At 44.2% G+C, this 27,637-nt stretch overlaps 1 protein-coding gene across 4 annotated transcripts in view; it reads right to left on the bottom strand.

Moving 5' to 3' along the window:
• Positions 1–27,637, bottom strand: part of DNM3 (dynamin 3) — a 457,675-nt gene that overhangs the window by 308,141 nt on the left and 121,897 nt on the right. For all 4 annotated transcript variants that reach the window (XM_066371511.1, XM_066371509.1, XM_066371510.1 and 1 more), the window contains exons 5-10: positions 26,380–26,478; positions 25,598–25,758; positions 23,874–24,016; positions 7,400–7,535; positions 5,119–5,186; positions 1,885–2,023 (exon numbers count right to left, since the gene is read on the bottom strand). In XM_066371511.1, the coding sequence (XP_066227608.1) occupies positions 1,885–2,023; positions 5,119–5,186; positions 7,400–7,535; positions 23,874–24,016; positions 25,598–25,758; positions 26,380–26,478 (746 nt within the window). The remainder of the gene's footprint in view (positions 1–1,884; positions 2,024–5,118; positions 5,187–7,399; positions 7,536–23,873; positions 24,017–25,597; positions 25,759–26,379; positions 26,479–27,637) is intronic.

Genomic DNA, 27,637 nt, shown 5'->3' with positions numbered 1-27,637 from the left:
ACGGTTAAAAGAACGACAAGAGGCCACACAGGTTTAGGCACAGACGCAACAAACAGCACAGGCCCCCAGGAGCAGACCACTCGGCCAGTGGGGCGGGCATGGAGGGGCTGACAGTGTCCCTTAGCATTGGGAGACGGGTTCCGCAGCGCAGGGAGAACGCGGATCGGTCAGTTCTCCAAGCCAGCAAAGAGGGGGCCAATGAAGAGAGCTTTGACTGGACAGGTGACAAGACCGAGTGGGCTCTGAGGAGCAGGCAGGGACAGGGGAGGGGAAGTACTACCTATAAGCCGGCGTCAGGTTCCCAAATGGAGAACGAGAGCAAGGACATTTTTCTCCCCTGTGTGCCTTCTAGTCCCTTCCTGCAGCCCCCTAACGCCTGTGCCTTTTCCTTCTGTTCTGTGTCTGAGAACAGAAACTACGGCTGCAAGGAACATGGGGAAAGAACCGTAAGAGGTCCGGAGCGGGGTCTGGAGCCCAAGACTTCCTCCTGCTTTCCTCTCTCTCACTCACATCTCTCCTTCATCTGAGTTGTTCCGCCCCAGAGCCGGGGACCAAATGCATTTCCCTTCCCATTCTCAGTCTCTCTCATCCTTTCTCCCGTTTCCCACGGGGTAATTAGAGAGGAGAGGCTGCTCACAGTGGCCACACAGAAGCTCACCCACCAGAAGTATCTGTACTTTCAAGAGATGAGCAGTGTGCCATGGGGCGAGGTCTACCCCACCCACAACATCCTCACTAGTTCCCTTCTTGTGTTGTGCAATCCAGGAGACCCCGTTTCTGCCCCCATGGGACAGATGGAATCCAGCTCAATTCCACCAGGTTCCTCAGTGGGGAGTCCCCTCTGATGGGGAAGTCTCCCCCTCCCTCACCACTCTGCATCATAGGCTCAATGGTGTCACAGGTAGTCACAGCCGCGTCTGCGTGCACCGTCACTGACTGAGCAGTTAGCCGATGTGTTCCAGGCCCTGTGGTTGTCCGGCATCGTCCTGTTGAATCCTCACTGGTATAGCGGCATTTTTACTATGAGCCTCCCCATTTCACAGAGAAAGTACAAGCTCTAGATCAGGGGTCAGGAAACTTTTTGCCTGAGAGAGCCATGAACGCCACATATTTTAAAATGTAATTCCATGAGAGCCATACAACGATCGGTGTACGTTACGCATTATCCAATAAAAATTTGGTGTTGTCCCGGAGGACAGCTGTGATTGGCTCCAGCCACCCGCAACCATGAACGTGAGCGGTAGGAAATGAATGGATTGTAATACATGAGAATGTTTTAGATTTTTAATGTTATTATTATTTTTATTAAAGATTTGTCTGCGAGCCAGATACAGCCATCAAAAGAGCCACATCTGGCTCACAAGCCATAGGTTCCCGACCCCTGCTCTAGGGACTAAGTACGATGCTCAAGGTCACACAGCACGTGTAGCAGAGCCAGGATTTGAATCTGGGTAATGGGACCTCGAAAGCCGAGCTCTCAACTCCTAGACCACACTGCCCCTTCCCACAATGTCGAGATTCAAGCAGAATCCGCATAAATTTAGAACTTCCTTACCGATCCACACAGCAGCGTCAATGACTCCATCCCCCTAACAGTCACCCTCGTCCCTGCGCCAAGGAAAGATTAGTTTAAGGCATTCACCTAAATCTTCTAACGCAACATTGATCCGCCTAAGCAATCTACTGGAAACGAGGTAACAGAGACAATATGCTGTCTCTCAGGACACCGGGTCCAGCCTGGGGCTTTCCACAGCCCTGCCACTTGGGCAGACACTCTGCCTTCCATAATGAAGTGGGGGGCCCGCGAAGGGAGGACTGTGGGAGGGCAGGAAGAGGAGAGACTCCCACAGCCGCCTGTCAGAAAGGTGAGTGGGCCGGCCTTACCTTTCTGGTGCACTTCTTGACGGTGTTGATCAATTCCTGCATCACCAGGTCCACACTCTTCAAGGAAGGCCCTTTCAGCTTCACAATCTGCTTTTTGACGATTGCTTCAAACGCCATGTCTGGGGTGAACAGCCCCGTCCTGCACGTCAGAAAGGGAGCAGCGTGTCAGAGATTCTTTTTATAAAAAATGACATCCAAGATTCATTTGACAATGTTTTCATTGACCCTTATCATGGGCAATACCAATATTCCATAATAAGTTCTGTGCTGCAGGTGATTAACACTGCCTGAGAACAGTTCCCGACAGGGCTACATGGCACATGGTCTGGACCTCTGATTGGCTGCGACAAGGAGGAAGGGACCATAGAAATGGTGTGCTGAATTCACATTCCTGGATCTAAAGCGTCCCTAAGGCGGTCATCCCTTGTCCTCCGTGGGGCAGGAAGCGGTCCTCGTGTTTGAGTGCAGAGACAGCTAACAGTACCGGGGAGCAGGGTTAGAGTGAGCTCAACGGGTCCCGGGCTGAGGTCCCGGGCGCTGGAGGAGAGAGAAGGCCATTACACGGAACTCCCTCGGGACCCAGGATGCCAAAATGGTAGATTCACAACAATAACGAACAACAACCACAAGAGCAACTGACCTTTTCACCTGGCTAGAATTAATTCGAGTTGGTGGCATAACCATGCTTTCCCTGTGCTGCGTGGGAGTTCAGAAAAGCTGACGTGTGTGTGTGTGTGTGTGTGTGTGTGTGTGTGTGTGTGTGTGTGTGTTTGTGTTTTACACAGGGGGTGGGGGGATTACTCACACTGAAACAAAGTGTCCATGGAGACAAGTAACAGGGAGAGGAGCCCTGGATCCTGCCCATTGGCCATGCCCAGGGCCGGCAGCTCGGGGCGTTGGCATTTGACCCCCCCCTTCCGAGACCCTCCTCCCATCCTCTTCTCACCTCTCCTCACTTGGCTTCTCTTCCTTCAACAATCAATTCTATGGTGTGTCTTTGGGGAAGTTTTTTGAACATGTACTTCCCATAACCAGCTTGACTCTCCATCCCTCCTAATTGTTGACTTCCCACCCTCTGCTCACCTAGTGACCACATGAGGTCGGAGCTGTGAGCTCTTCACCTCGGACACAGAATAACATCCATGCCATCTAATGTGAGAATATTCCCCATCCGACCCTATTCTTCCTGTTCTCTCCCTCCTCCCTTGCGTGCACCCCATGTTTCAGCTATCCTGAACCATCTGCCTTTCCACAAACATCCTCACACGGATATTTCATGTCTCTGCCTTCATCTGTGATGTTCCCTCCGGCACCCCACAATTTCAGCCCATCCACATCCACCTGTGTTCCAAAGCCCAGCTCAAAAGACTGTTTTCTACCGCGCCTGCCCCAGTCCTGCAGCCACCAAAGGGCCTTCCCCCTCTGCACCCGAGCATCCTATTCTCACGGCAGTGACCCGAGCACACGGTTAGTCCCATCAGTACACTGACTGGTAGGAGGTGTCCCTGTTGCATTTACCTGTGTTTGTCCCACAAGGGCAGTCTCCCTCCCTTGTTCGTCAGTGGTCCTCAGTGTTGGCAGGACAAAGAAAAGACCAGCAGGTCCTCGGTGGGCAGGGAAGGTTTCTATCACTCAAATATCAAACGGACTCTACTGGGAACATTTTTCAGATGTGCACATTAGGGCCTAAACAACCATGCCATTAGCATGTCTTATGTACAGGACGTACTAACCACCACCACCTTATAGGCGAATCAACTCCAGAATAATCACCACCACCAACCTCTCCTGTCGGTAGGCACAGAAATCAGAACTCCATGGCACCAAACAGCAAAGTGTTGGCGGTTACAGTCAACAAAAATGTGTCTGGTAAGGAGTTTTAAAAGCCAAGTAAAGTACTGTACTTGGCTAAGTAAAAATACTTTGTGACCCAAAACTGATAGACGTGTTCAAACACTAGCTCTGCCCAGCTAGAGAGCGAGTCATCGTTCTAGAGCAGACAGAGGGAGAGGGACAGGAACTACCAGGGAACTCAGGGAGCCTGCGGCTGGTGAGAGACACTGGTTTTGGTTATCAGTGTTTTCTCCCTTCCACTTGGCGAACTCACACACCGTACTGTCTGAGGCTTGTAGAGATTGTCTCGATGTTAAAATGATAGCGAATTCAAATGTCATAACGCCTTTGGGAACTCATCCATCCTGCTCACACTCATGCTCACAGTCAAGCGTTGCCCTCTCCGGTTCTGTTCCCAAAAGAGTCTCCATGTGGCCCTGTGCACGTAGGGCACGCGCGCACACACAGCACACTCTGCTGCCAGCAGACGGGGGCACGGGCTTCACACGGGATAACCCAGGAACCAGGAACCCAAGGCACCATCACCCCGAATGCAGGACACCCCGAGCTAACATATAATCCATTCTGTTTAGCCTTCTTTACAGAAGCTCAAGAACCGTGGGTTTTAAATTCCTTTTTTTCCTATCACGGTTCTTTAAAGTAAATGCATATAATATCACTTTATGTAAGTTTTAAGTTCAGGCACAAGGGCCACTCCCAGCCTCAGATCCTCTGCTCCCAGGTCCACATTCCCAACTCTGGTCAACAAGCGGGACCCCTGCTCCAGAACACCGCACGTCACACCTCTGCCTGTGCGTCCACACGGCTCTTTCCACCCCAGGCCCTGAGTTTTATCCTCCGGCCCCAACACGCTCCATCCTCCCGCATCTTACTGCACTGTCCCTACCCTGTCCACACAAGTACGCACACACACACGCACGTACTCGCACACATACACTCACACGCACACGTATGTCATGCACACACACGTATGTACACAGCCCACCTTTGCCAGTTGAAAACTCAAAAGCTACCATGTACTTCATTAGTCTTTCCCAGGCTTGCTGCATGAATCCGGCCACAATTAACCAGCCCTGTCTCCATGTCAGGAATGACGACTTATGGGCATGCCAGGCCTCCCTCCCCAAGACAGACAGCTTAAAGAACAAGGGTGCCTGGCCGCGCCAGCACGGTGCTGCGCACGCACGAGCGTTTCTGTTTCTCTAACTGAACAAGGCCGAGGGTGACGACGCAGGGAATTGCCACTGAACCCAAACTAAGGTTTCCACCTCCCCCTCCACCCACATCAGACAGCGAAAGGACAACTCTGCTCGCCATTCGTAAATGTCCATCGGCTCTTAGTAGCCCAGACCGGGGCCAAGGAAAATATGAACCACTTGCCTGATCCCATGTATGTTTTTGATTGCGTAGCTTATTTCTCTCCGCAATTCTTTCTCATTGAACTCCATCTGCAGATGCAAAATGAGCCACAGTTATGACACTCTATTCCGCTGAATAACATTATCATCAAATATTAAAGAATGAGAATCCCCTGACTCCACCATTAATAAATGGATGCTCATGTCTCCCCTAACTCAAACTCAGATGGTCAAAACATCTGTTTACATGAGGTTCAAGGAGACAGGGAAGGTTCGGGGTTCCTGGGCGTTTTACTGCAGCGAGGCAGATTTTGACTCCTTTTCAGACAGGAGTGCGATGTGTAAAGGATGCCTTCCAAACCTAAGTCTGGCCATTCGTTTGAAATCTACGATTCTGCATTCAAATGCAGACAAATGCATACATAAGAGGGTCACTGGACATGCAACAGCGGGCCAGCAGTAACGAGATAAGTAATGGCTGCCTTTTCCCCCTGGCCATATAACCACCAGAATTCCCAGCCTCTTTATAAGAGGAAATCAATCATGTTGTACCCATCCAACCCAGGACAGACTGCTGTGTGAACACTTCCCAGGAGTCCTAGACACTGGCAGTGTATCTGGAAGCAGGACCACAGTGTCAGGGAGCTTAGACCTGGAAAGGTGTCTGGAGAGCACGTGCTTCGGCCCCCGGCTCCCTGGCTGTGGCCTCTCCGGCCTCGCTGTCATCGTTTCCTCTGCACTCCAGGCTGCACAACAAGGAGCTGCTGTGTCCCCTGCCCCCACCCCGGGGGCTCCACGGAGCCGTCTTCGCCGGTCCACCCTTTCTGTCTGGAATTATCTTTCTCCCTCCTCTCCTCCTGCTCAACGACTGCTCTTCCTTCCACACCCGCTCGGCAGCCGGGCTCCCTGACGCTCTGGGCAGGGACTCGTGTCCATGGGCTGTGTTTCCATAGCACGTTGTGCTGAAGTTTATCACTGCCCTAGCACATTTTAATGCTACTCTCTGTTTACCCAACTGCCTCCCACACCCAGACACGAGCACCCGCCTCTGTAGGGGCAGCACGCAGCCGGGTCCCTACGCTGCTGCGCCACTGCCTGGGCACCTCAGGCAAAGCGAGATCCATGCTCACACACAAGCTTGCCTTCCCTCGGTGTCCCCCATCTGACAGGTGCTAACGTCTGCTCAGCTGTGGGAGGCATCTTGAATATTCTCATTCTCATGTTCCCCATATTCAGTCTGAGCCCTGTAGGCCCTGTGTCTAGAGTCACAAATCCTCCATAAGTGGGCACTTCCTCCTCTGAGCTCCCTGCACACCCCTTTCCCCCTTCCAGTCAGCCCCACACAGGCCGTGGGTGCCTCACCTGCCACGCACGCAGGTGCTCACTGTGGGGCCTGGTCCTGGGCCACTTGTCTTGAACACCCCTCTTCCCCCAGATCCTCACGGGCCATTCTGGCCATGTTCTCAGTGTCCCCTACTCAGAGAGCCCCTGCCTGGACATCCCTTTCTCTCCCTGCCCCCCCCATTACAATACATAATACTACTGGAGATCTTCTTTTTTTTTTTTTTTTCATTTTCCCAAAGCTGGAAACAGGGAGGCAGTCAGACAGACTCCCGCATGCGCCCGATCGGGATCCACCCGGCACACCCACCAGGGGGCGATGCTCTGCCCCTCTGGGGCTTTGCTCTGTTGCATCCAGAGCCACTCTAGCCCCTGAGGCAGAGGCCACAGAGCCATCCTCAGCACCCAGGCCATCTTTGCTCCAATGGAGCCTCGGCTGCTGGAGGGGAAGAGAGAGACAGAGAGGAAAGAGAGGGGGAGGGGTGGAGAAGCAGATGGGCGCCTCTCCTGTGTGCCCTGGCCGGGAATCGAACCCGGGACTCCTGCACGTCAGGCCAACACTCTACCACTGAGCTAACCAGCCAGGGCCTGGTGATCTTCTTACTGCATCTAGTTGTTCATTTCCTGTCCCTCCCCACCAGGCAGTGTCTCAGTTCCGATCAATGGCACCTACAGCACAGAGGCGATGCTCAAGAAATATTTCTTAAATTAATTAGACAACTAATCAATGCCATAGGAACTCAATTCGTGTTTGTTGAGATCATCTGAAGTGCCATCGGATCTCACTGAATAAAATCAGAACCATCAGTAAAAAAATACTTCTCTCCTAAATGTCACTGCCGGAGTATGAAGGCTTTCGTGGAAATAACGACCTTTGTCTCATACCATGTTATGAAGAGCTATGTGGAACAGACTATGGGAAGGAAGTGAAACGTGAGGTGGGGGCAGCGTTTGGTACAAACCTTGACTATCTCAAAAGGAAAGCGTTCATGGAAGATACGATTGATTTTCGCGCCCCCGGAGAGCTCCAGGGTGTCCACCTGGTCCCCAGAGCCTTCGATTCTCTTCTCAAAGTCCACAGCAAACTGCTGGACCATCCTGGGTCATGAGAGAGACAGGGCTGCATGTTAGCGTGGCCGAGCTTTGCGCAGCTCGTGTTACTGGGCTGCAGCGGTCCCTGGGAACTGTTTCCTGGGGTTCTTAGTGTCACCTACTGGCAGAACTGACACTGCACTTTGCTCAGCACTCGAAATGTAATTATCCTAAATACACGTTACTAAGATTTATTTGAGGCATCAAATTAAAATATATATTCTAAATACCTGTGCCATTAAATGCATTCTGTCCATTTAGCTGCATTTAAAGAAACACTGGGATTAAAGTTAAGCCACAAAACGTTCTGTAGAATACAGTCCAACGAGCCATGGCTCCTATGACATCACATGCATCTGGCAAGGCAACCACTCCAGCTAAACCCCTTCCTGATCAACTCTCTCCCCCATCCCCAGCGTCACAGACCCCAACACATACATTTTTGACCCTCCATGCCCCCCCTCCTCTACAACTAGCTCTAGCCTTGCTTCTCAATGACTCCCCACAATTAGATAATAGAATGAAAACTCCTTCACCCCAGATTCTCTCCACATCCTCACCTGCCTTCCACGCCAGCCACAGAAGCAGTGCCCCACCTGTACCGCGTCTCTGTGCTTTTTCCTTTCTGCCCAGCTCACCTTCCCCCCAGCCCCTGGCATCTCTGGTGGAATAATCTTCCTCTGTCCTTCAAGATTCAACTCAAGGATTACTTTTTCCAGGAAACATTCAGTGATCCGTGAGCTGCAGTCCCACCCCCACACCCCTCGCTGCCACCAGGATGAAATGTCCCCTTCGCTTCAGTGGCAAGCACACTTTCAGCAGAACCCCTGGCGGAGCGAGTCACCACATGCGTCCGCCAGTCCCTCTCCCGAGAGCAGGGCCATGAGTTTCACTTCTTTCCCGCTGCTCAACACGTGTGGGGACTCAGGAAGTTCAGAGAAGGAAGAAGCCATTTGAAGGTGGTTGCTAAGAAACAACCAAGAAATAGACTAGGGGAGAAAAGAACAACGTGCGTGTGCAATGATTACATTTCAAAACTCTTAATTTTGACTTATGGGAAGTACTGTACTTTCAAATCCAAACTAAAGCTATCTAAAATGGGCAGCATCTTTTATCAAAATCATGGATAAATTAAAAGTGACTGCAAATGCATGGGCTGGAAACTCGAGAATATAATCGGATGCAGCTACAACTACACTCATGCATGTGGTTAGTGTCCACCTAATGTTTAAACACCTGGAATGGTATGTAGAGGACACAAGCGCTGAATGCTGAGAAGTCTTACAGAACGTCCCTATGGCCCCTCTGTCCCTGTTCCGACACTGCAGCCTCCTGGCGCACGAGAACACGTGGCATGGAAGTCCACACGGTTGTCGCCGGCCTCTCTCACCTGACAAACTCCTCCCTTACTTCAGGGTCTCATGCAAGCTCACTTTCTCTGTGAACTTACACCCTTCCCCCAGGTAACTGCTTCCTCTTCCTACTCTGGGCTCCCTTCACAGCTTATACTTACTTACCAGAGACAAGCATTTATCAGATTAACTTCTCACACACATTTCCTCTGCTCTACTGCTGCCTCTATGGGAGGCCAAACACCTCATTCACTATTGGATCCCCACTAGGTAGCACAGTTCCAGACCTGAATAAAACACACAGAGATGACAGGCAGACAACACCAAACCTAGACTCAACCAGCCCTACAAACAACACACCCAAACACACAGACATAATGAGAAGACAGAGAAGTGCAATCCAAATGAAACCACAAGAGAAACCTCCAGAAAAGGAACTGAGTGATATGGAAATAACCAAACTGCCAGATACAGAGTTTAGAATAACGATTGTTAGGATGCTTAGGGATCTTAGAACAACAATGGATGGTCATTACAAACACCTAAATAAAGAGATAGCAAGTATAAAAAAGGACACTGAAATATTAAAAAGAATCAGTTGGAGGTGACAAATACAATATCAGAAATGAAGACCACAATGGAAGGAATTAAAAGCAGAATGGATGAAGCTGAGGATCGAATCAGTGAGTTGGGGGACAAGATGAACAAAGGCACGAAAGCAGAGCAGAAAAAAGAAAAGAGACTCAAAAAGTCTGAGGAAACTCTGAGAGAGCTCTGTGACAACATGAAGAGAAATAACATCCGCATCATAGGGGTTCCTGAAGAAGAAGAGAAAGAACAAGGGATAGAAACTTTATTCAATCAAATCATAGCTGAAAACTTCCCTAAATTGATGCAAGGAAGAGTCTCACCAGTTCAAGAAGCACAGAGAACTCCATTAAAGAGAAACCCAAAAAGACCTACACCAAGACACATCATAATTAAAATACCAAAGCTAAGCAATAAAGAGAAAATAATAAAAGCTGCTAGAGAAAAGAAGGCTATCACCTACAAAGGAGCCTCCATAAGGATGACATCTGACTTCTCAACAGAAACACTTGAGGCTAGAAGAGAATGGCAAGAAATATTCAAAGTAATGCAGAACAAGAGCCTACAACCAAGACTACTTTATCCAGCAAGGCTATCATTTAAAATTGAAGGAGAAATAAAAATCTTCCCAGACCAAAAAAAAAAAAAAAAAAAACCTCAAGGAATTCATTACAACCAAACCAATGCTGCAGGAAATGTTAAGGGGCCTGTTGCAAACAGATCAAAGTGGGAAAAGAATAGAGCAAAAGAGGAATACAGCTTTAAAGAATAAAATGGCAATAAACAACTACATATCAATAATAACCTTAAATGTAAATGGATTAAATGATCCAATCAAAAGACATAGGGTAGCTGCTTGGATAAGAAAACAGGACCCGTACATATGCTGTCTACAAGAGACACACCTTAAAACAAAAGATGCACATAGATTGAAGGTAAAAGGATGGAAAAAAATATTTCACGCAAAGGGAAATGAAAAAAAAGCTGGGGTAGCAATACTTATATCAGACAAAATGAACTTTAAAACAAAGACTATAGTAAGAGATAAAGAAGGTCACTACATAATGATAAAGGGAACAATCCAACAGAAAGATATAACCATCATAAATATCTACACACCTAATATAGGAGCACCTAAATATATAAAGCAGACTTTGATGGATATAAAGGGCAAGATCAACAGCAATACTATAATAGTAGGAGATTTCAATACCCCACTAACATCACTAGACATATCCTCAAGAAAGAAAATTAACAAAGAAACAGCAGACTTAAAGGACACACTAGATCAACTTGATTTAATAGATATCTTTAGAACCTTTTAACCTAAGGCAGCAGAATCTACATTCTTTTCAAGTGCTCATGGTAAATTCTCTAAGATAGACCACATATTAGGACACAAAAACAGTCTCAACAAATTTAAGAAGATTAAAATCATATCAAGGAGTGACGTCACGGAAATGGCGCCGTGAGCAGCGCGTCCGACAGATCTCCCCAAAATCACAACAAATTTATCAACTAGAAACAGGAAAATTTATCTTCGGAGCATTCCGGAGTTCCACACAAACTGAAAGCGAAAGGACTGTTATCACTTGAATCTGAGAGACGAGGGTGTGGAGGAAGCTACCGCAGGGACGTTCATTCAAGCCGCGAGGAATTGCGCCTGTGGTGAGTCAGCCCGCACTCGGGAGCCGCGAGCCGCCGCCGCTAGCCGCCGCCGCGAGCCGCCGCGAGCAGCGCCCGGTCCGGTTGCAGACCGAGCACCGCTAACGTTCCCAGCAGCCTGCGCACGGGGAGCGGGAGAGGCCCCAGGGCGGTATTCCCTACTTGGGAGATTCTCTCCGTGGGCGGGGCACCTCACCCAGCCATTCAAGCTAACAATCAAGCGTTGGGGGAGGGGCGCGCGCAGGCAGCCTGAAATACCTTCGGGAGCACAGCTGCGACCCAATTACTGAAATTAACTTAACCCGTGAAATCTGCGCACCCTCGGTTCTAATTGATAAGATCTCTCTCAGTTCACCGACCCAAGACAAGAGGCGTGATATTTTTTAGTGCCTCTCGCTAAAGGGGCGGGGGCAACTTCTGATTGATAGAGCCTCCATATTCAGGGATAAACGCTAACAAGAAGGACTTGGCAGATAATAAGATCTATACTACACTAGTCGCAAGCAGAGACTAGTGCGTCTTCTTCCCAGCCAAAACAGGCTACAAAGTGTGGAAAGCCTGGGTTGAGAGGTCCAACTGAATGCTAGGCGCTGAACAGTCACCTTGACAACAACTGACTCCCACCCCCGCCTGATTACACTGGAGGCCCTGACTGCCAGAGCCTTTCCCAAAGCCTTGCACTGAGTAGGGATAGAGTGGGGATTTCCCAGCTCTTTGAGCCTCTTACTCCCCAGACAGAAGCAGTTGCAGCCTTATAGCTGGATCACCAGGCTGCTAATTCAGGAAGGGGGGACTAGGAGAGAGAATCCAGGAAAGCAAACTCTCTCATCGTTGGACCCTGCAAACGCCAACAAGCCTTGACTACCAGCAAGACTAAAGCCAATTATATGACATTGCCATAGAATCCCATCAACTGCAAATCCCTACCTAAGTGTGACACAGGGGCAGAGCCTGGGGTACAGAGTCACCGACCAGGAAGAGGGAGAGAAAAGAAAAAGGAAGAAGTTAACATCTCAAAATCAAGAAAAATCCACAGACTTTACAACTTGTTCCACTAATTTTTTGTTGTTGTTGTTGTTGTTGTTTGTTTCTTCTATCTTATTGCCTTTATTTCCTCCACCTCGGTCCTTCTATTCTCTGCCCATCTTATGCTTCCCTTTTCTTGAACTACACTACCCATAAGTGTTACATCTTATTTCTCTTCTTCATCCTCACCCTCCTTTGGGGTTATACTCCAGGACACTTAACTCTCACTCTCTCCTCTTTTGTTTTTTTTTTGTTTGTTTGTTTTGCTTTATTTTGTTTTTTTCTCTTCCTTTTTTATTTCTTCCTTCGTTTTTCTCTTTTTCTTATTTTTTCCTTTCTATTCGTTTTTTTCTTTTCTCATTTTACTTTCCTCCCATTTAATCCTCAATCACGAACAAATTAGTTAATTTGGGACTCAAGGCTTTTTTTGGCTTTATTTTTCTTTTTCGCTTTTGTTTTTGTTTTTTTCTTGTTTGTTTATTTTTGTGGCATTTTGGGTCCTCCCAACCCAAGGTCTCCATTGTATTTGGTCTTCGCTCCACTTAATACAACAGATTTTTACTTATTATTTTTATTTTTTTCTTCTTTATTATTCCTTTTTTTGTCCTTTTTTCTGGTTCCCTCTTATCCCTCTCATTATATCTCTTAGTTGACCATCACCCGCAGGCAGATCATCTTATGCTTGTCTAAGATTTTCTTCCTTTTTTTTTTTTTTTTTTGCATTTAGTAGGTCCCTATTCCCCTTTTTTTTTGCCCCTTGAACTCTTCACCGCAAACCAGGCCCTCCATTATAGGCACGATATTTCCCTGAGGAGGGGAGAGGAGGGAAAGAGAAGAAAGAAAAAAGGGGGAAATAATAAATTATTACTGCTTTTTTTTGTGGGGTGTTTTACCCTTTTTTTTTTTTTTTTTTTTTTTTACTTTTTACTCTTTATTAATTCTAATTAGTGCTATCAACAAGACCACCCTCAGATGCCAATAAGAAAGAGGAAATCGAATATTATGGATACAAAAGAAAGAGAGGTAACACAAATAGATGTGGAAAAATCTATGGAGAAAAGACTTAACATATTGGAAGCCTTGGAGCTAAATGACAGAGAATTTAAAATAGAAATCTTAAAAATACTCAGAGATATACAAGAAAACACAGAAAGGCAATATAGGGAGATCAGAAAACAACTCAATGAACACAAAGAATATATTACCAAGGAAATTGAAACTATAAAAACAAATCAAACAGAAATGAAAAACTCAATTCACGAGCTGAAAAACGAGGTAACAAGCTTAGCTAGCAGAACTACCCAGATTGAAGATAGGATTAGTGAAATAGAAGACAAACAACTTGAGGCACAACAGAGAGAAGAAGAAAGAGACTCAAAAATAATAAAAAATGAGAAAGCCCTACAGGAATTATCTGACTCCATCAGAAAGAATAACATAAGAATAATAGGTATATCAGAGGGAGAAGAGAAAGAAAATGGAATGGAGAATATACTCAAACAAATAATAGACGAGAACTTCCCAAGCCTGTGGAAAGAACTAAAGCCTCAAATTCAAGAAGCAAACAGAACACCGAGTTTTCTTAACCCCAACAAACCCACTCCAAGGCACATCATAATAAAGATGACACAAACCAATGACAAAGAAAAAATTCTCAAGGCAGCCAGGGAAAAGAAGAGTACAACATATAAAGGAAGGCCTATTAGATTATCATCAGATTTCTCAGCAGAAACTCTACAAGCTAGAAGAGAGTGGACCCCAATATTTAAAGCCCTGAAAGAGAGGAACTTTCAGCCAAGAATACTATACCCATCAAAGCTATCTTTCAAGTATGAAGGAGATATAAAAACATTCACAAATACAGAAAAGATGAGAGAATTTATCACCAGAAAGCCCCCACTCCAGAAAATACTAAAGGGGGTTTTCCAACCAGATTCAAAGAACAAAAGAAAACAACACCACAAGTAACAGCTCCACCAAGAACACAATAAAACCAAACTTAAACTGTGACAACAAAGGAAAATAAAGGGGGGAGAGAATGGAGATTAACAGTAGCAAAGGACGATGAAGTGCAGAAATACTTATAAGATAGGGTACTACAATGAATATGGTAGGTACCCTTTTCATTACTTAATGGTAACCACCCTAGAAAAAACCACCACAAAAACACATGACTTAAAAAAAGGTAGCAACAGAGGAAAGAAGTATGGAACACAAACAAACAGAAACAAATGATAGAAAAACAAAAGAGAAGAATCAAACTAGATACAAAACTAACAGAAAGCAATTTATAAAATGGCAGTAGGGAACCCACAAGTGTCAATAATTACACTAAATGTAAATGGATTAAACTTACCAATAAAAAGACACAGAGTAGCAGAATGGATTAAAAAAGAAAATCCAACTATATGCTGCCTACAAGAAACACATCTAAGCAACAAGGATAAAAACAAATTCAAAGTGAAAGGCTGGAAAACAATACTCCAAGAAAACAACACCCAAAAAAAAGCAGGTGTAGCAATACTCATATCTGATAATGCTGACTACAAGACAGAAAAAGTACTCAGAGACAAAAATGGTCACTTCATAATGATTAAGGGGACACTGAATCAAGAAGACATAACAATCCTTAATATATATGCACCAAACCAAGGAGCACCAAAATATATAAGACAGCTACTTATTGACCTTAAAACAAAAACTAACAAAAATACAATCATACTTGGAGACCTCAATACTCCGCTGACGGCTCTAGATCGGTCATCCAAACAGAGAATCAATAAAGATATAGTGGCCTTAAATGAAATACTAGAACATCTGGATATGATAGACATCTACAGGACACTTCATCCCAAAGCGACAGAGTATACATTTTTCTCTAGTGTACATGGAACATTCTCAAGAACTGACCATATGTTGGGCCACAAAGACAATATCAGCAAATTTAGAAAAATTGAAATTGTACCAAGCATATTTTCTGATCATAAAGCCTTGAAACTAGAATTCAACTGCAAAAAAGAGGGGGAAAAACCCACAAAAATGTGGAAACTAAACAACATACTTCTAAAAAATGAATGGGTCAAAGAAGAAATAAGCACAGAGATCAAAAGATACATACAGACAAATGAAAATGAAAATACGACATATCAGAATCTCTGGGATGCAGCAAAAGCAGTAATAAGAGGAAAGTTCATATCACTTCAGGCCTATATGAACAAACAAGAGAGAGCCGAAGTAAACCACTTAACTTCACACCTTAAGGAACTAGAAAAAGAAGAACAAAGACAAACCAAAACCAGCCAAAGAAAGGAGATAATAAAAATCAGAGCAGAAATAAATGAAATAGAGAACAGAAAAACTATAGAAAAAATCAATAAAACAAGGAGCTGGTTCTTTGAAAAGATCAACAAAATTGACAAACCCTTGGCAAGACTCACCAAGGAAAAAAGGCACAGGACTCAAATAAATAAAATCCAAAATGAAAGAGGAGAGATCACCACAGACATCATAGATATACAAAGAATTATTGTAGAATACTATGAAAAATTATATGCCACCAAATACAACAATCTAGAAGAAATGGATAAATTCCTAGAACAATACAACCTTCCTAGACTGAGTCATGAAGAAGCAGAAAGCCTAAACAGACCAATCAGCAGGGAGGAAATAGAAAAAACTATTAAAAACCTCCCCAAAAATAAAAGTCCAGGCCCAGACGGTTATACTAATGAATTCTATCAAACATTCAAAGAAGACTTGGTTCCTATTCTACTCAAAGTCTTCCAAAAAATTGAAGAAGAAGCAATACTTCCAAACACATTTTATGAGGCCAACATAACCCTCATACCAAAACCTGGCAAGGATGGCACAAAGAAAGAAAACTACAGACCAATATCTCTAATGAATACAGATGCTAAAATTCTAAACAAAATACTGGCAAACCGAATACAACAACATATTAAAAAAATAATACATCATGATCAAGTGGGATTCATCCCAGAATCTCAAGGATGGTTCAACATACGCAAAACGGTTAACGTAATACACCATATCAACAAAACAAAGAACAAAAACCACATGATCTTATCAATAGATGCAGAAAAGGCTTTTGATAAAATACAACACAATTTTATGTTTAAGACTCTCAACAAAATGGGTATAGAAGGAAAATATCTCAACATGATAAAGGCCATATATGATAAACCATCAGCCAACATCATTTTAAACGGCATAAAACTGAGGACTTTCTACCTTAAATCAGGAACAAGACAGGGTTGTCCACTCTCTCCACTCTTATTTAACGTGGTGCTAGAAGTTCTGGCCAGAGCAATCAGACAAGACAAAGAAATAAAAGGCATCCATATCGGAAAAGAAGAAGTAAAGGTATCACTTTTTGCTGATGATATGATCCTATACATCGAAAACCCGAAGGACTCCACAAAAAGATTATTAGAAACAATAAACCAATACAGTAAGGTCGCAGGATACAAAATTAACATACAGAAGTCCATAGCCTTTCTCTATGCCAACAATGAAATATTAGAAAACGAACTCAAAAAAATAATCCCCTTCACGATTGCAACAAAAAAAATAAAATACCTAGGAATAAACATAACAAAGAATGTAAAGGACCTATATAATGAAAAGTACAAAGCATTGTTAAGGGAAATCGAAAAAGATACAATGAGATGGAAAAATATTCCTTGTTCTTGGATAGGAAGAATAAATATAATCAAAATGGCCATATTACCCAAAGCAATATACAAATTTAATGCAATTCCCATCAAAATCCCTATGAGATTTTTTAAAGAAATGGAACAAAAAATCATCAGATTTATATGGAACTATAAAAAACCCCGAATAGCCAAAACAATCCTAAGGAAAAAGAATGAAGCTGGGGGCATTACAATACCTGACTTTAAACTATATTATAGGGCCACAATAATCAAAACAGCATGGTATTGGCAGAAAAATAGACACTCAGACCAATGGAACAGAATAGAAAGCCCAGAAATAAAACCACATATATATGGTCAAATAATCTTTGATAAAGGGGCCAACAACACACAATGGAGAAAAGAAAGCCTCTTCAACAAATGGTGTTGGGAAAACTGGAAAGCCACATGCAAAAGAATGAAACTCGACTACAGCCTGTCCCCGTGTACTAAAATTAATTCAAAATGGATCAAAGACCTAAATATAAGACCTGAAACAATAAAGTACATAGAAGAAGACATAGGTACTAAACTCATGGTCCTGGGTTTTAACATTTTATGAACTTGACTCCAATGGCAAGAGAAGTGAAGGCAAAGATAAATAAATGGGACTACATCAGAATAAAAAGTTTTTGCTCAGCAAGAGAAACTGATATAAAAATAAACAGACAGCCAACTAAATGGGAAATGATATTTTCAAACAACAGCTCAGATAAGGGCCTAATTTCCAAAATTTACAAAGAACTCATAAAACTCAACAACAAACAAACAAACAATCCAATAAAAAAATGGGAAGAGGACATGAATAGACACTTCTCCCAGGAAGAGATACAAATGGCCAACAGATATATGAAAAGATGCTCAGCTTCATTAGTTATTAGGGAAATGCAAATCAAAACTACAATGAGATACCACCTCACCCCTGTTAGATTAGCTATTATCAACAAGACGGGTAATAGCAAATGTTTGAGAGGCTGTGGAGAAAAAGGAACCCTCATTCACTGTTGGTGGGACTGTAAAGTAGTACAACCATTATGGAGGAAAGTATGGTGGTTCCTCAAAAAACTGAAAATAGAACTACCTTATGACCCAGCAATCCCTCTACTGGGTATATACCCCAAAACCTCAGAAACATTGATACGGGAAGACACATGTAGCCCCATGTTCATTGCAGCACTGTTCACAGTGGCCAAGACATGGAAACAACCAAAAAGCCCTTCAATAGAAGACTGGATAAAGAAGATGTGGCACATATACACTATGGAATACTACTCAGCCATAAGAAATGATGACATCAGATCATTTACAGCAAAATGGTGGGATCTTGATAACATTATAAGGAGTGAAATAAATCAGAAAAAAACAAGAACTACATGATTCCATACATTGGTGGAACATAAAAATGAGACTAAGAGACATGGACAAGAGTGTGGTGGTTACCAGGGGTGGGGCGAGGGAGGTCAGGGGGAGAGTTAGGGGGAGGGGGAGGGGCACAGAGAACTAGATAGAGGGTGGCGAAGGACAATCTGACTTTGGGCGAGGGGTATGCAACATAATTTAATGACAAAATAACCTAGACATGTTTTCTTTGAATATATGTACCCTGATTTATTAATGTCATCCCATTACCATTAATAAAAATTTATTTAAAAAAAAATCATATCAAGCATTTTCTCTGATCACAATGGCATGAAACTAGAAATCAACCACAACAGAAAAATAGTCAAACACATGGAAACTAAATAGCATGTTATTAGATAACGAATGGGTTAACAATTAAATCAAAGAAGAAATAAAAAAATTCCTAGAAACAAATGATAATGAACAAACAACAACTCAAAATTTATGAAACACAGCAAAAGCAGTCCTGGGAGGGAAGTTCATAGCACTACAGGCATTCCTTAAGAAGCTTGAAAAAGCTCAAATAAACAACCTAACCCTTCATCTAAAAGAACTAGAAAAAGAACAGCAAGTAAAGCCCAGAGGTAGTAGAAGGAAGGAAATAATAAAGATCAGAGTGGAAATAAAAGACATAGAAGCTAAAGAAACAATATGGAGGATCAATGAAACCAAGAGCTGGTTCTTTGAAAGGGTAAACAAAATTGATGAACCTTTAACAAGACTCACCAAGAAAAGAAGAGAGAGGACTCAAATAAATAAAATTAGAAATGAGAGTAGAGAAATAACAACCGACACAACAGAAATACAAAATATTGTAAGAAAATACTATGAAGAATTGTATGCCAAAAAATTAAACAACCTAGGTGAAATGGACAAATTCCTTGAAACATATAATCTTTCAAAAATTAATCTGGAAGAATCAGAAAACCTAAACAGACCTATTACAACAAATGAGATCGAAACAGTTATCAAAAAGCTCCAAAAAACAAAACTCCTGGGCCTGATGGCTTCACTGGTGAATTCTACCAAACACTTAAAGAAGAACTAACTCCTATACTTCTCAAGCTATTTCAAAAAGTTCAGGAGGAGGAACACTTCCAAGTTCCTTTTATGAGGCAAGCATAATTCTGATTCCAAAACCAGGCAAAGACAACACAAAGAAAATTATAGGACAATATCCCTGATGAGTTTAGATGCTAAAATCCTCAACAAAATATTAGCAAACCGGATCCAGCAATACATGAAAAAATCATACATCATGATCAATTGGGATTTATTCTGGGGAGGCAAGGCTGGTACAACATTCGTAAATAAATTAATGTGATTCACCACATAAACAAAAGGAAGGAGAAAAACCACATGATAATTTCAATTAATGCAGAAAAAGCATTTGATAAAATCCAGCACCCATTCATGATCAAAACTCTCAGCAAAGTGGGAATACAGGGAACATACCTCAACATGATAATGGCCATCTATGACAAACCCACAGCCAACATTATAATTAATGGACAAAAATTAAAAGCAATTTCCCTAAAATCAGGAACAAGGCAGGGTGCCCCCTTTCACCACTCTTATTCAACATAGTACTGGAAGTCCTAGCCACAGCAATCAGACAAAAAGAAAAAATAAAAGGCACCCAAATTAGAAAAGAAGAAGTAAAACTATCATTATTTGCAGATGATATGATACTGTATATAGAAAACCCTAAAGTCGCAGTCAAAAAACTACTGGACCTAATAAACAAATTCTGCAAGGTGGCAGGATATAAAATTAATACTCAGAAATCAGAGGCATTTTTATAAATGAACAATGAACTGTCAGAAAAAGAAATTAAGGAAACAATCCCCTTCACTATTGCAACAAAAAAATAAAGTACTTAGGAGTACATTTAACCAAGGAGGTTAAAGACTTGTTCTCAGAAAATTATAAAACATTGATAAAAGAAATCAAGAAAGACACAAACAAGTGGAAGCATATATTGTGCTCATGGTTAGGAAAAATAAACATAATTAAAATGTCTATATTACCCAAAGCAATTTATAAATTCAATGCAATACCGATTAAAATACCAATGACATACTTCAAAGATATAGAACAGTGGTCCCCAACCCCCGGGCCATGGACTGGTACCAGTCCATGGGCCATTTGGTACCGGTCCGCAGTGAAAGAATAAATAACTTACATTATTTCCATTTTACTTATATTTAAGTCTGAATGATGTTTTATTTTTAAAAAATGACCAGATTCCCTCTCTTACATCCGTCTAAGACTCAACTCTTGACGCTTGTTTTGGTCACGTGATACATTTATCCATCCCACTCTAAAGGCAGGTCCGTGAAAATATTTTCTGACATTAAACTGCTCCGTGGCCCAAAAAAGGTTGGGGACCACTGATATAGAACACCTGTTCCAAAAATTTATATGGAACCAAAATAGAACACGAATAGCCTCAGCAATCTTGAAAAATAAGAATAAAGTGGAAGGTATCACACTTCCTGATATCAAGTTATACTACAAGGCCATTGTACTCAAAACAGCCTGGTACTGACATAAGAACAGACATATAGATCAATGGAACAGAACAGAGAACCCAGAAATAAACCCACATCTTTATGGACAATTGATATTTGACAAAGGAGGTAAGAGCATACAGTGGAGTAAAGACAGTCTCTTTAACAATGGTGTTGGGAAAACTGGACAGCTACCTGCAAAAAAATGAAACTAGACCACCAACACACTACACCATGCACAAAAATAAACTCAAAATGGATATAAGACTTAAATGTAAATCGTGAAACCATAAGTATCCTAGAAGAAAACTTAGGCAGTAAGCTCACTGACATCTATCGCAGCAATATCTTTGCTTAATTATCTCCACAGGCAAATGAAATAAAAGACAGGATAAACAAATGGGACTATATCAAACTAAAAAGCTTTTGCACAGCTAAAGACAATATGAACAGAATAAAAAGACAAACCACACAATAGGAAAACATATTCGACAATACATCTGATAAGGGATTAATAACCAAAATTTAAAAAGAACTTGCAAAACTCAACACCAGGAAGATAAACGATCCAATAAAAAAATGAGCACAAGAAATGAATAGACATTTCTCCAAAGAAGACATATAGATGGCCAATAGACAAATGAAAAAACGTTCAACATCACAAATGTTCAATCATTAGAGAAATGCAAATTAAAACCACAATGAGATACCACCTCACACCAGTCAGAATGGCGCTCATTGACAAAACAACACATGATAGGTGCTGGCGAGGATGTGGAGAAAGGGAACCCTCCTGCACTGCTGGTGGGAATGCAGACTGGTGCAGCCACTGTGGAAAAACAGTATGGAGATTCCTCAAAAAATTAGAAATGGAACTGCCCTTTGACCCATCCATCCCACTGATAGGAATATATCCCAAGGACACCATATCACCAACTGAAAAAAAGAAATGCACCCCCATGTTTATGGCAGCATTGTTCACAACACAAAGAGCTGTAAACAGCCCAAGTGTCCGTCAGTGGACGTGTGGATTAAAAAGCTGTGGCACATATATACAATGGAATACTATGGGGCTATGAAAAAAAGGAAATATTACCTTTTGCAACAATATGGAGGGACCTAGAAACTATTATGTTGAGTGAAATAAGCCAGGCAGAGAAAGAAAAATATCATATGACCTCATTCATTTGAGGAATCCAAGGAATAATGAGAACTGAGGAACGGAATTGAGACAGAGGAGGGATCAAAGGGACCAGGGGAAAAGAGGACAGAGGGAAAGGGGATGATAGGATGGGATAAACCTGAAGGGAAGGGGGGAGGGCGCTGTAGAGAGGAGGTCAAGGGAGATGTTGAGGGGAATAGGGGGGGAGGGGGATGCATTCGGGGTGACCCTAGGATCTATGTAAACACAATTAATTAAATAAAAAAAATTTTAAAAACACACACAGAGATGAGAGGAAGGCAGAAGGAAGGTGGGTAGAAGAGGAGGGAGAACGGAAAGAAAAAAGGAAAATTCTGCCATCTGAGTCCCATGGAGTCACAGAGGCAAGACCCCGTCTCCGCAAGGACCAGACTTGGGGTTGGATGCTAGGATGATGACCTAGGGCCTGAACAGAAATAGCTTTCCTTCCTCTGCAACGTGAAGCGTTTTTATAGGCACCTAATCAAAGCCAAGAATAAAAAAGAAAAAAAATAAACTAGGAAAGAGTAGAATCCAAGAAAAAAATCATTGCCTCTGTATGGTCTTATAATTTTTTTTTTTAATTCAGTGAGAGGAGGGAAGGCAGAGACAGACTCCTCTATGCACCCCAACAAGCCAGCAAGCCACTAAGGGGCGATGCTCTGCCTATCTGGGGCGTTGCTTCGCTGCTCAACTGAGCTCTTAGCGCCTGAGGTGGAGACCATGGAGCCATCCTCAGTGCCCAGGGCCAACTCGCTCCAATCAAGCCTTGCCTGCGTGAGGAGGAGAGAGAGAGAGAAAGAGAGAGGGGGAAGGGTAGAGAAGCAGCTAGTGGTTTCTCCTGTGTGTCCTGACTGGGAACCTAACCCAGAACATCCACTGGGAACCCAACCCAGAACATCCACTGGGAACCTACCCAGAACATCCACACACCGGGCCAATGCTCTACCACTGAGCCAACCGGCCAGGGCCTATAATTATTTTTAAGTGGGATAAGATGATGTATTTTAAATGGTACCTAAGTAATCTGAGCATTCAGAAATCTCCCCACAGAGAAAAGAATTACACGGTGCACATTAACACCAAAGTAATGGCACTTTGAGTGCAAGCCTGTCAAGGGAGAAACAGGCCATTGGAAGTGGCCAGCATGACCCCTGGAGATGGAATTCAGATGCCATGGAATAAGCTGGGGTGGGGGGGCACCTGAGGCACATTACAGTAGAGAAAGCTGGAGGGGACTGAAGGAGGGAGTGCAGGTAAGAGACAAGAGGCCCTGGTCATACTCTAACAATGCTGCTGTGCCACCCCCAGGCCCTGCAGGGACAAATCCAGGAACCCAGATGGGTAAGAGGGACGATCAAGAAGGAGTCAAAAGCGGCTGTTTCCACGTCTGCGTGTTTGAAGGGCTCAATTAAAATCATCATCGACAGGGATGAAGCAATTTCAATGAGTCTGTACTTTTCCGTTGGTTCCTTGGTTCTCAAGCCACTGAAAAGTGTGCACAGATCACTGGAAATGATTGAAAGATAAGTACACGTGACACCAACAGAAGCGGTTGTGCAATACAGGTGACATTTTCCCTAGGAGCTCTGCTCACTTCTCTCTCATTCTAAGGGCAAAAAACACCCTTGCTGAGCTACCATATTGGTTTTACCCATTTTTCTGAATCCAATTATAAAAACACAATAAAACTGAGCACGGGGATGGGCAATTGGTTAAATTTATAACAAGAGAGTAAGACCAACAATCATTCTTCAAGAAAACATACGGATTCAAGGGTCACTGTACACTTGACCGACTGCTTCTGTTAAGCCTAGGAAACAGCACGACCCCGAGACTGAGGCAAAGCCAAGGGGAGAAACCGGGGTGCCAGATGGGGGTGGGGGTGTGGGGACGAGGCTCACTGCAGCAGGGCTTTGGTCTTCCGGGTGGGGTCCTCCGGCTTGAAGTTCTTGAACGCCTCGACCTCGTGCTCTATGGACAGCAGCTGCGCCTGCAGGCGGTTCCTGAAGTTTGGCAGGGTGTCCCGAATGTGGTTGGTCAGTTGCTAAACAAAACAAAGTCACACACGCACAGGACAGAGTGAGGAGTAGCTCACGACACAAAACTCAGCCTTCACTGGTTTCCTAATTCCTCAAGACCTGACAGATGACACCCATAGCTGAGACTGAGCATGGAGGCAGGTCGTCAACTGCCCGAGGCGAGGCTCAATGTGCCTGGAATGAGAGTTGCTGGCTGGGGCCTTCTGGAACCCCGTGCTAACGTGCAGCAGCTGTCTTAAGGAGGATGCCTGGTAACACCTAGCATGGACTGACTGTCAGAGGCACTGTTAAGTCAAGATGTGGTGGACATGAAGGCAGTGGAGAGTGACAGGGGCTCTCTGGCATTCTTAGGACCACGTGGCCACCCGAGGTGGGGCCCAGAGGTACCTGTCAGCTGTGAGCCTCCTCTCCGCTCTGCACCCAGATAGGTGCTTCCATGTGACTCTGCCTCTAGGCCCGTCTCACTGTGTTGGGTCCCTGGCTTACTTACACCTTCTACGGGCTGCATATAAAAATGTGCGCTAAGGCCCTGGCCAGTTGGCTCAGCGGTAGAGCATCGGCCTGGCGTGCGGAGGACCCGGGTTCGATTCCCGGCCAGGGCACATAGGAGAAGCGCCCATTTGCTTCTCCACCCCCCCCCTCCTTCCTCTCTGTCTCTCTCTTCCCCTCCCGCAGCCAAGGCTCCATTGGAGCAAAGATGGCCCAGGCGCTGGGGATGGCTCCTTGGCCTCTGCCCCAGGCGCTAGAGTGGCTCTGGTCACGGCAGAGCGACGCCCCGGAGGGGCAGAGCATCGCCCCTGGTGGGTAGGGCGTAGCCCCTGGTGGGCGTGCCGGGTGGATCCCGGTCGGGCGCATGTGGGAGTCTGTCTGACTGTCTCTCCCCGTTTCCAGCTTCAGAAAAATACAAAAAAAAAAAAAAAAATGTGCGCTAAAACAGATACCCCTGTTCACGGCTCTTAAATAAGGATTCTTTCTGCTTGGAACACTGTTCTTACAACAACAATAAGGGGGATGATTCTATTGAAGAGAACAGTAGCAGTGTGGAACAAAATATCTGCATTCATTTTTTGGGGGGGGTTGTTTTTTTTTTGTTTGTATTTTTTGTGTGTTTTTTTTATAGAGACAGAGAGTCAGAGAGAGGGATAGACAGGGACAGACAGACAGGAACGAAGAGATGAGAAGCATCCATCATTAGTTTTTCGTTGCGCATTGCGACACCTTAGTTGTTCATTGATTGCTTTCTCTTAAGTGCCCTGACCGCGGGCCTTCAGCAGACTGAGTAACCCCTTGCTCTAGCCAGAGACTTTGGATCCAAGCTGGTGAGCTTTTGCTCAAACCAGATGAGCCCATGCTCAAGCTGGTGACCTTGGGGTCTCAAACCTGGGTCCTTTGCATCCCAGTCTGATGCTCTATCCACTGCGCCACCGCCTGGTCAGGCTGCATTCATTTTTTAAAATTTTCTATAACTTAAGCTGCACGTCTTATGTTATAAAAGGAAATGGATATAAAAATGAGAAATGTGAATTCCAATAGTCACTAACATATTTTGTCATTGTTCTTGTTGCCTGAAAACGCATCTTTTTTACCTGGTTAAGGGCCCTCTGCAGGTGCGGGGTCCCCATCCGATCAGCAATGTGTCTGTATGCTGGGTGCGAGAGGAAGAACTTCCTCTCTGCCAGGAGGGCGGCCTTGATGTCCTTCTTCCCATCGATATCCTTCTGGCTCCTGTTAACCACCCCCACGTAACCTGAAACAAACACGTGCCTATGGCGTCTGGGGCACTCTGGGTGGCTTATCTGGGGGATCTCAAGGCTCTCAAAAAGGGTGAATAAGAAAGATCTAAGGAGTTTTTCCCCTTAGAAAAACTCAGTTTGAGTTCCGGCCGGTTGGCTCAGCAGTAGAGCATTGGCCTGGTGTGTGGAAGTCCTGGGTTTGATTCCTGGCCAGGGCACACAGAAGAAGCACCCATCTGATTCTCCACCCTTCCCCCTGTCCTTCCTCTCTCTCTCTTCTCCTCCTGCAGCCATGGCTCCATGGGAGCAAAGTGGACCCTGGCACTGAGGACAGCTCCATGACCTCTGCCTCAGGCACTAGAATGGCTCCAGCTGCAACGGAGCAACGCCCCAGATGGGCAGAGCATCGCCCCCTGGTGGGCATGCCGAGTGGATCCCAGTAGGGCACATGCGGGAGTCTGACTGCCTCCCTGCTTCTAACTTCGGAAAACTACCAAAAAAAACCAAACCCATAACTAATCTTAAACCCATTCCTCACACCTGCGGCAGCATGCACACCACGCCTCCCATTGGCCGCCCCACTGTTTGTCCGCTACATTGTCAGAGGGAGCCCCATACAGGACCCAGGCCATTACCCCTGCGAAGAGGCAGCAGCTTGTTCTCCAGAACATCCCTGGCATCTGTCCCTTCATCCATCAGGTCCAGTTTGGTGATGACTCCAATGGTTCTTAGACCTGCATCGCAAACCAACACAACGTTACACAATTTGCAGAGGGCTAACAAGTTTTGGAGACATATAGTAAGCCTCTGAGTTACAAACATCCGACTTATATACATCTCACATTGACCAACAGAGCACCTTAAGAGCTACTGGTAATCCCTGCAGTTGGACATCAGTGAAAGTGATATCACCGAGTCACCTGACTCCCATGACAAAGAACTAACCAACGAAGACGAAGACCATATGGAACTAGAGCAGCAGAGAAAAGGTTTTCTACAAAGTTAGCTGATGCTTTTCATCTCACTGAAGCAGGAATGGCAAAGTTAGAGGAGCAGTATCCTGACACAGAGAGAGGTTCACCACAGTTTACTGTACAGTTACTGAAGGCCTGAGATGCTACAGGGCCTGATGATGAGAAAAAGAAAGGCTCTGTCCTAACCTCCCCGGATGCCTCCTTCAGGACACTGACTCCAGCAGCAGGATCAACCCTGACTCTAACACCATCCCACCCTCTCTAACAAGTTCCTCATCCTCTGTATCAACCAAGATTGTTTAAGGGTGTATTTGAAAACATGTAAGTATTTATATGCACAGGAAATTAAAAACAAATATTATGATAAGACAAACATCTGTCTAAGTTGCATTTAATAGGTAAATGTACCTGTTTCAACTTACATACAAATTCAACTTAAGAACAAACCTATAGAACCTATCTCGTTCGTAACCCAGGGACCACCTGTATATGTCTCAATGCTAAATACAAAGCACTCATATGCCTGATCCTGATCCTATTCCCCTCTGCCTGACTTTGATTTCTGACCCACTGCCACCCCAGTCTGGTGGATTTCAATGGAATGATATGGAGAATAGTAACACCACTCCCTCATCAATATGATAACTTACTATTCAACAGAAAAAATAAACCATTATATCACCAATACGTTCAAATTCATGAGTTTATTTTTGGACCATGCATACATGAGAATTATGCATTTAAATTTTCCTCCCAGGTACTGCACACAACACGGATGCTTACATTTTATGTATCACATTGTTAAAAACATACACAAATAGGCTACACATGGACCAATGATGAGAGTGTGTTATAAATAAAGGCTTATTATTAATCCAGTTCTGAGCACTGAGGTCAAAAATTAAAGAAGAAATGTTGA

Source organism: Saccopteryx leptura, chromosome 2 (genome assembly GCF_036850995.1).
Source record: "Saccopteryx leptura isolate mSacLep1 chromosome 2, mSacLep1_pri_phased_curated, whole genome shotgun sequence".
Lineage (NCBI taxonomy): Eukaryota > Metazoa > Chordata > Mammalia > Chiroptera > Emballonuridae > Saccopteryx > Saccopteryx leptura.
This window is presented reverse-complemented; position numbering and strand designations above follow the sequence as displayed.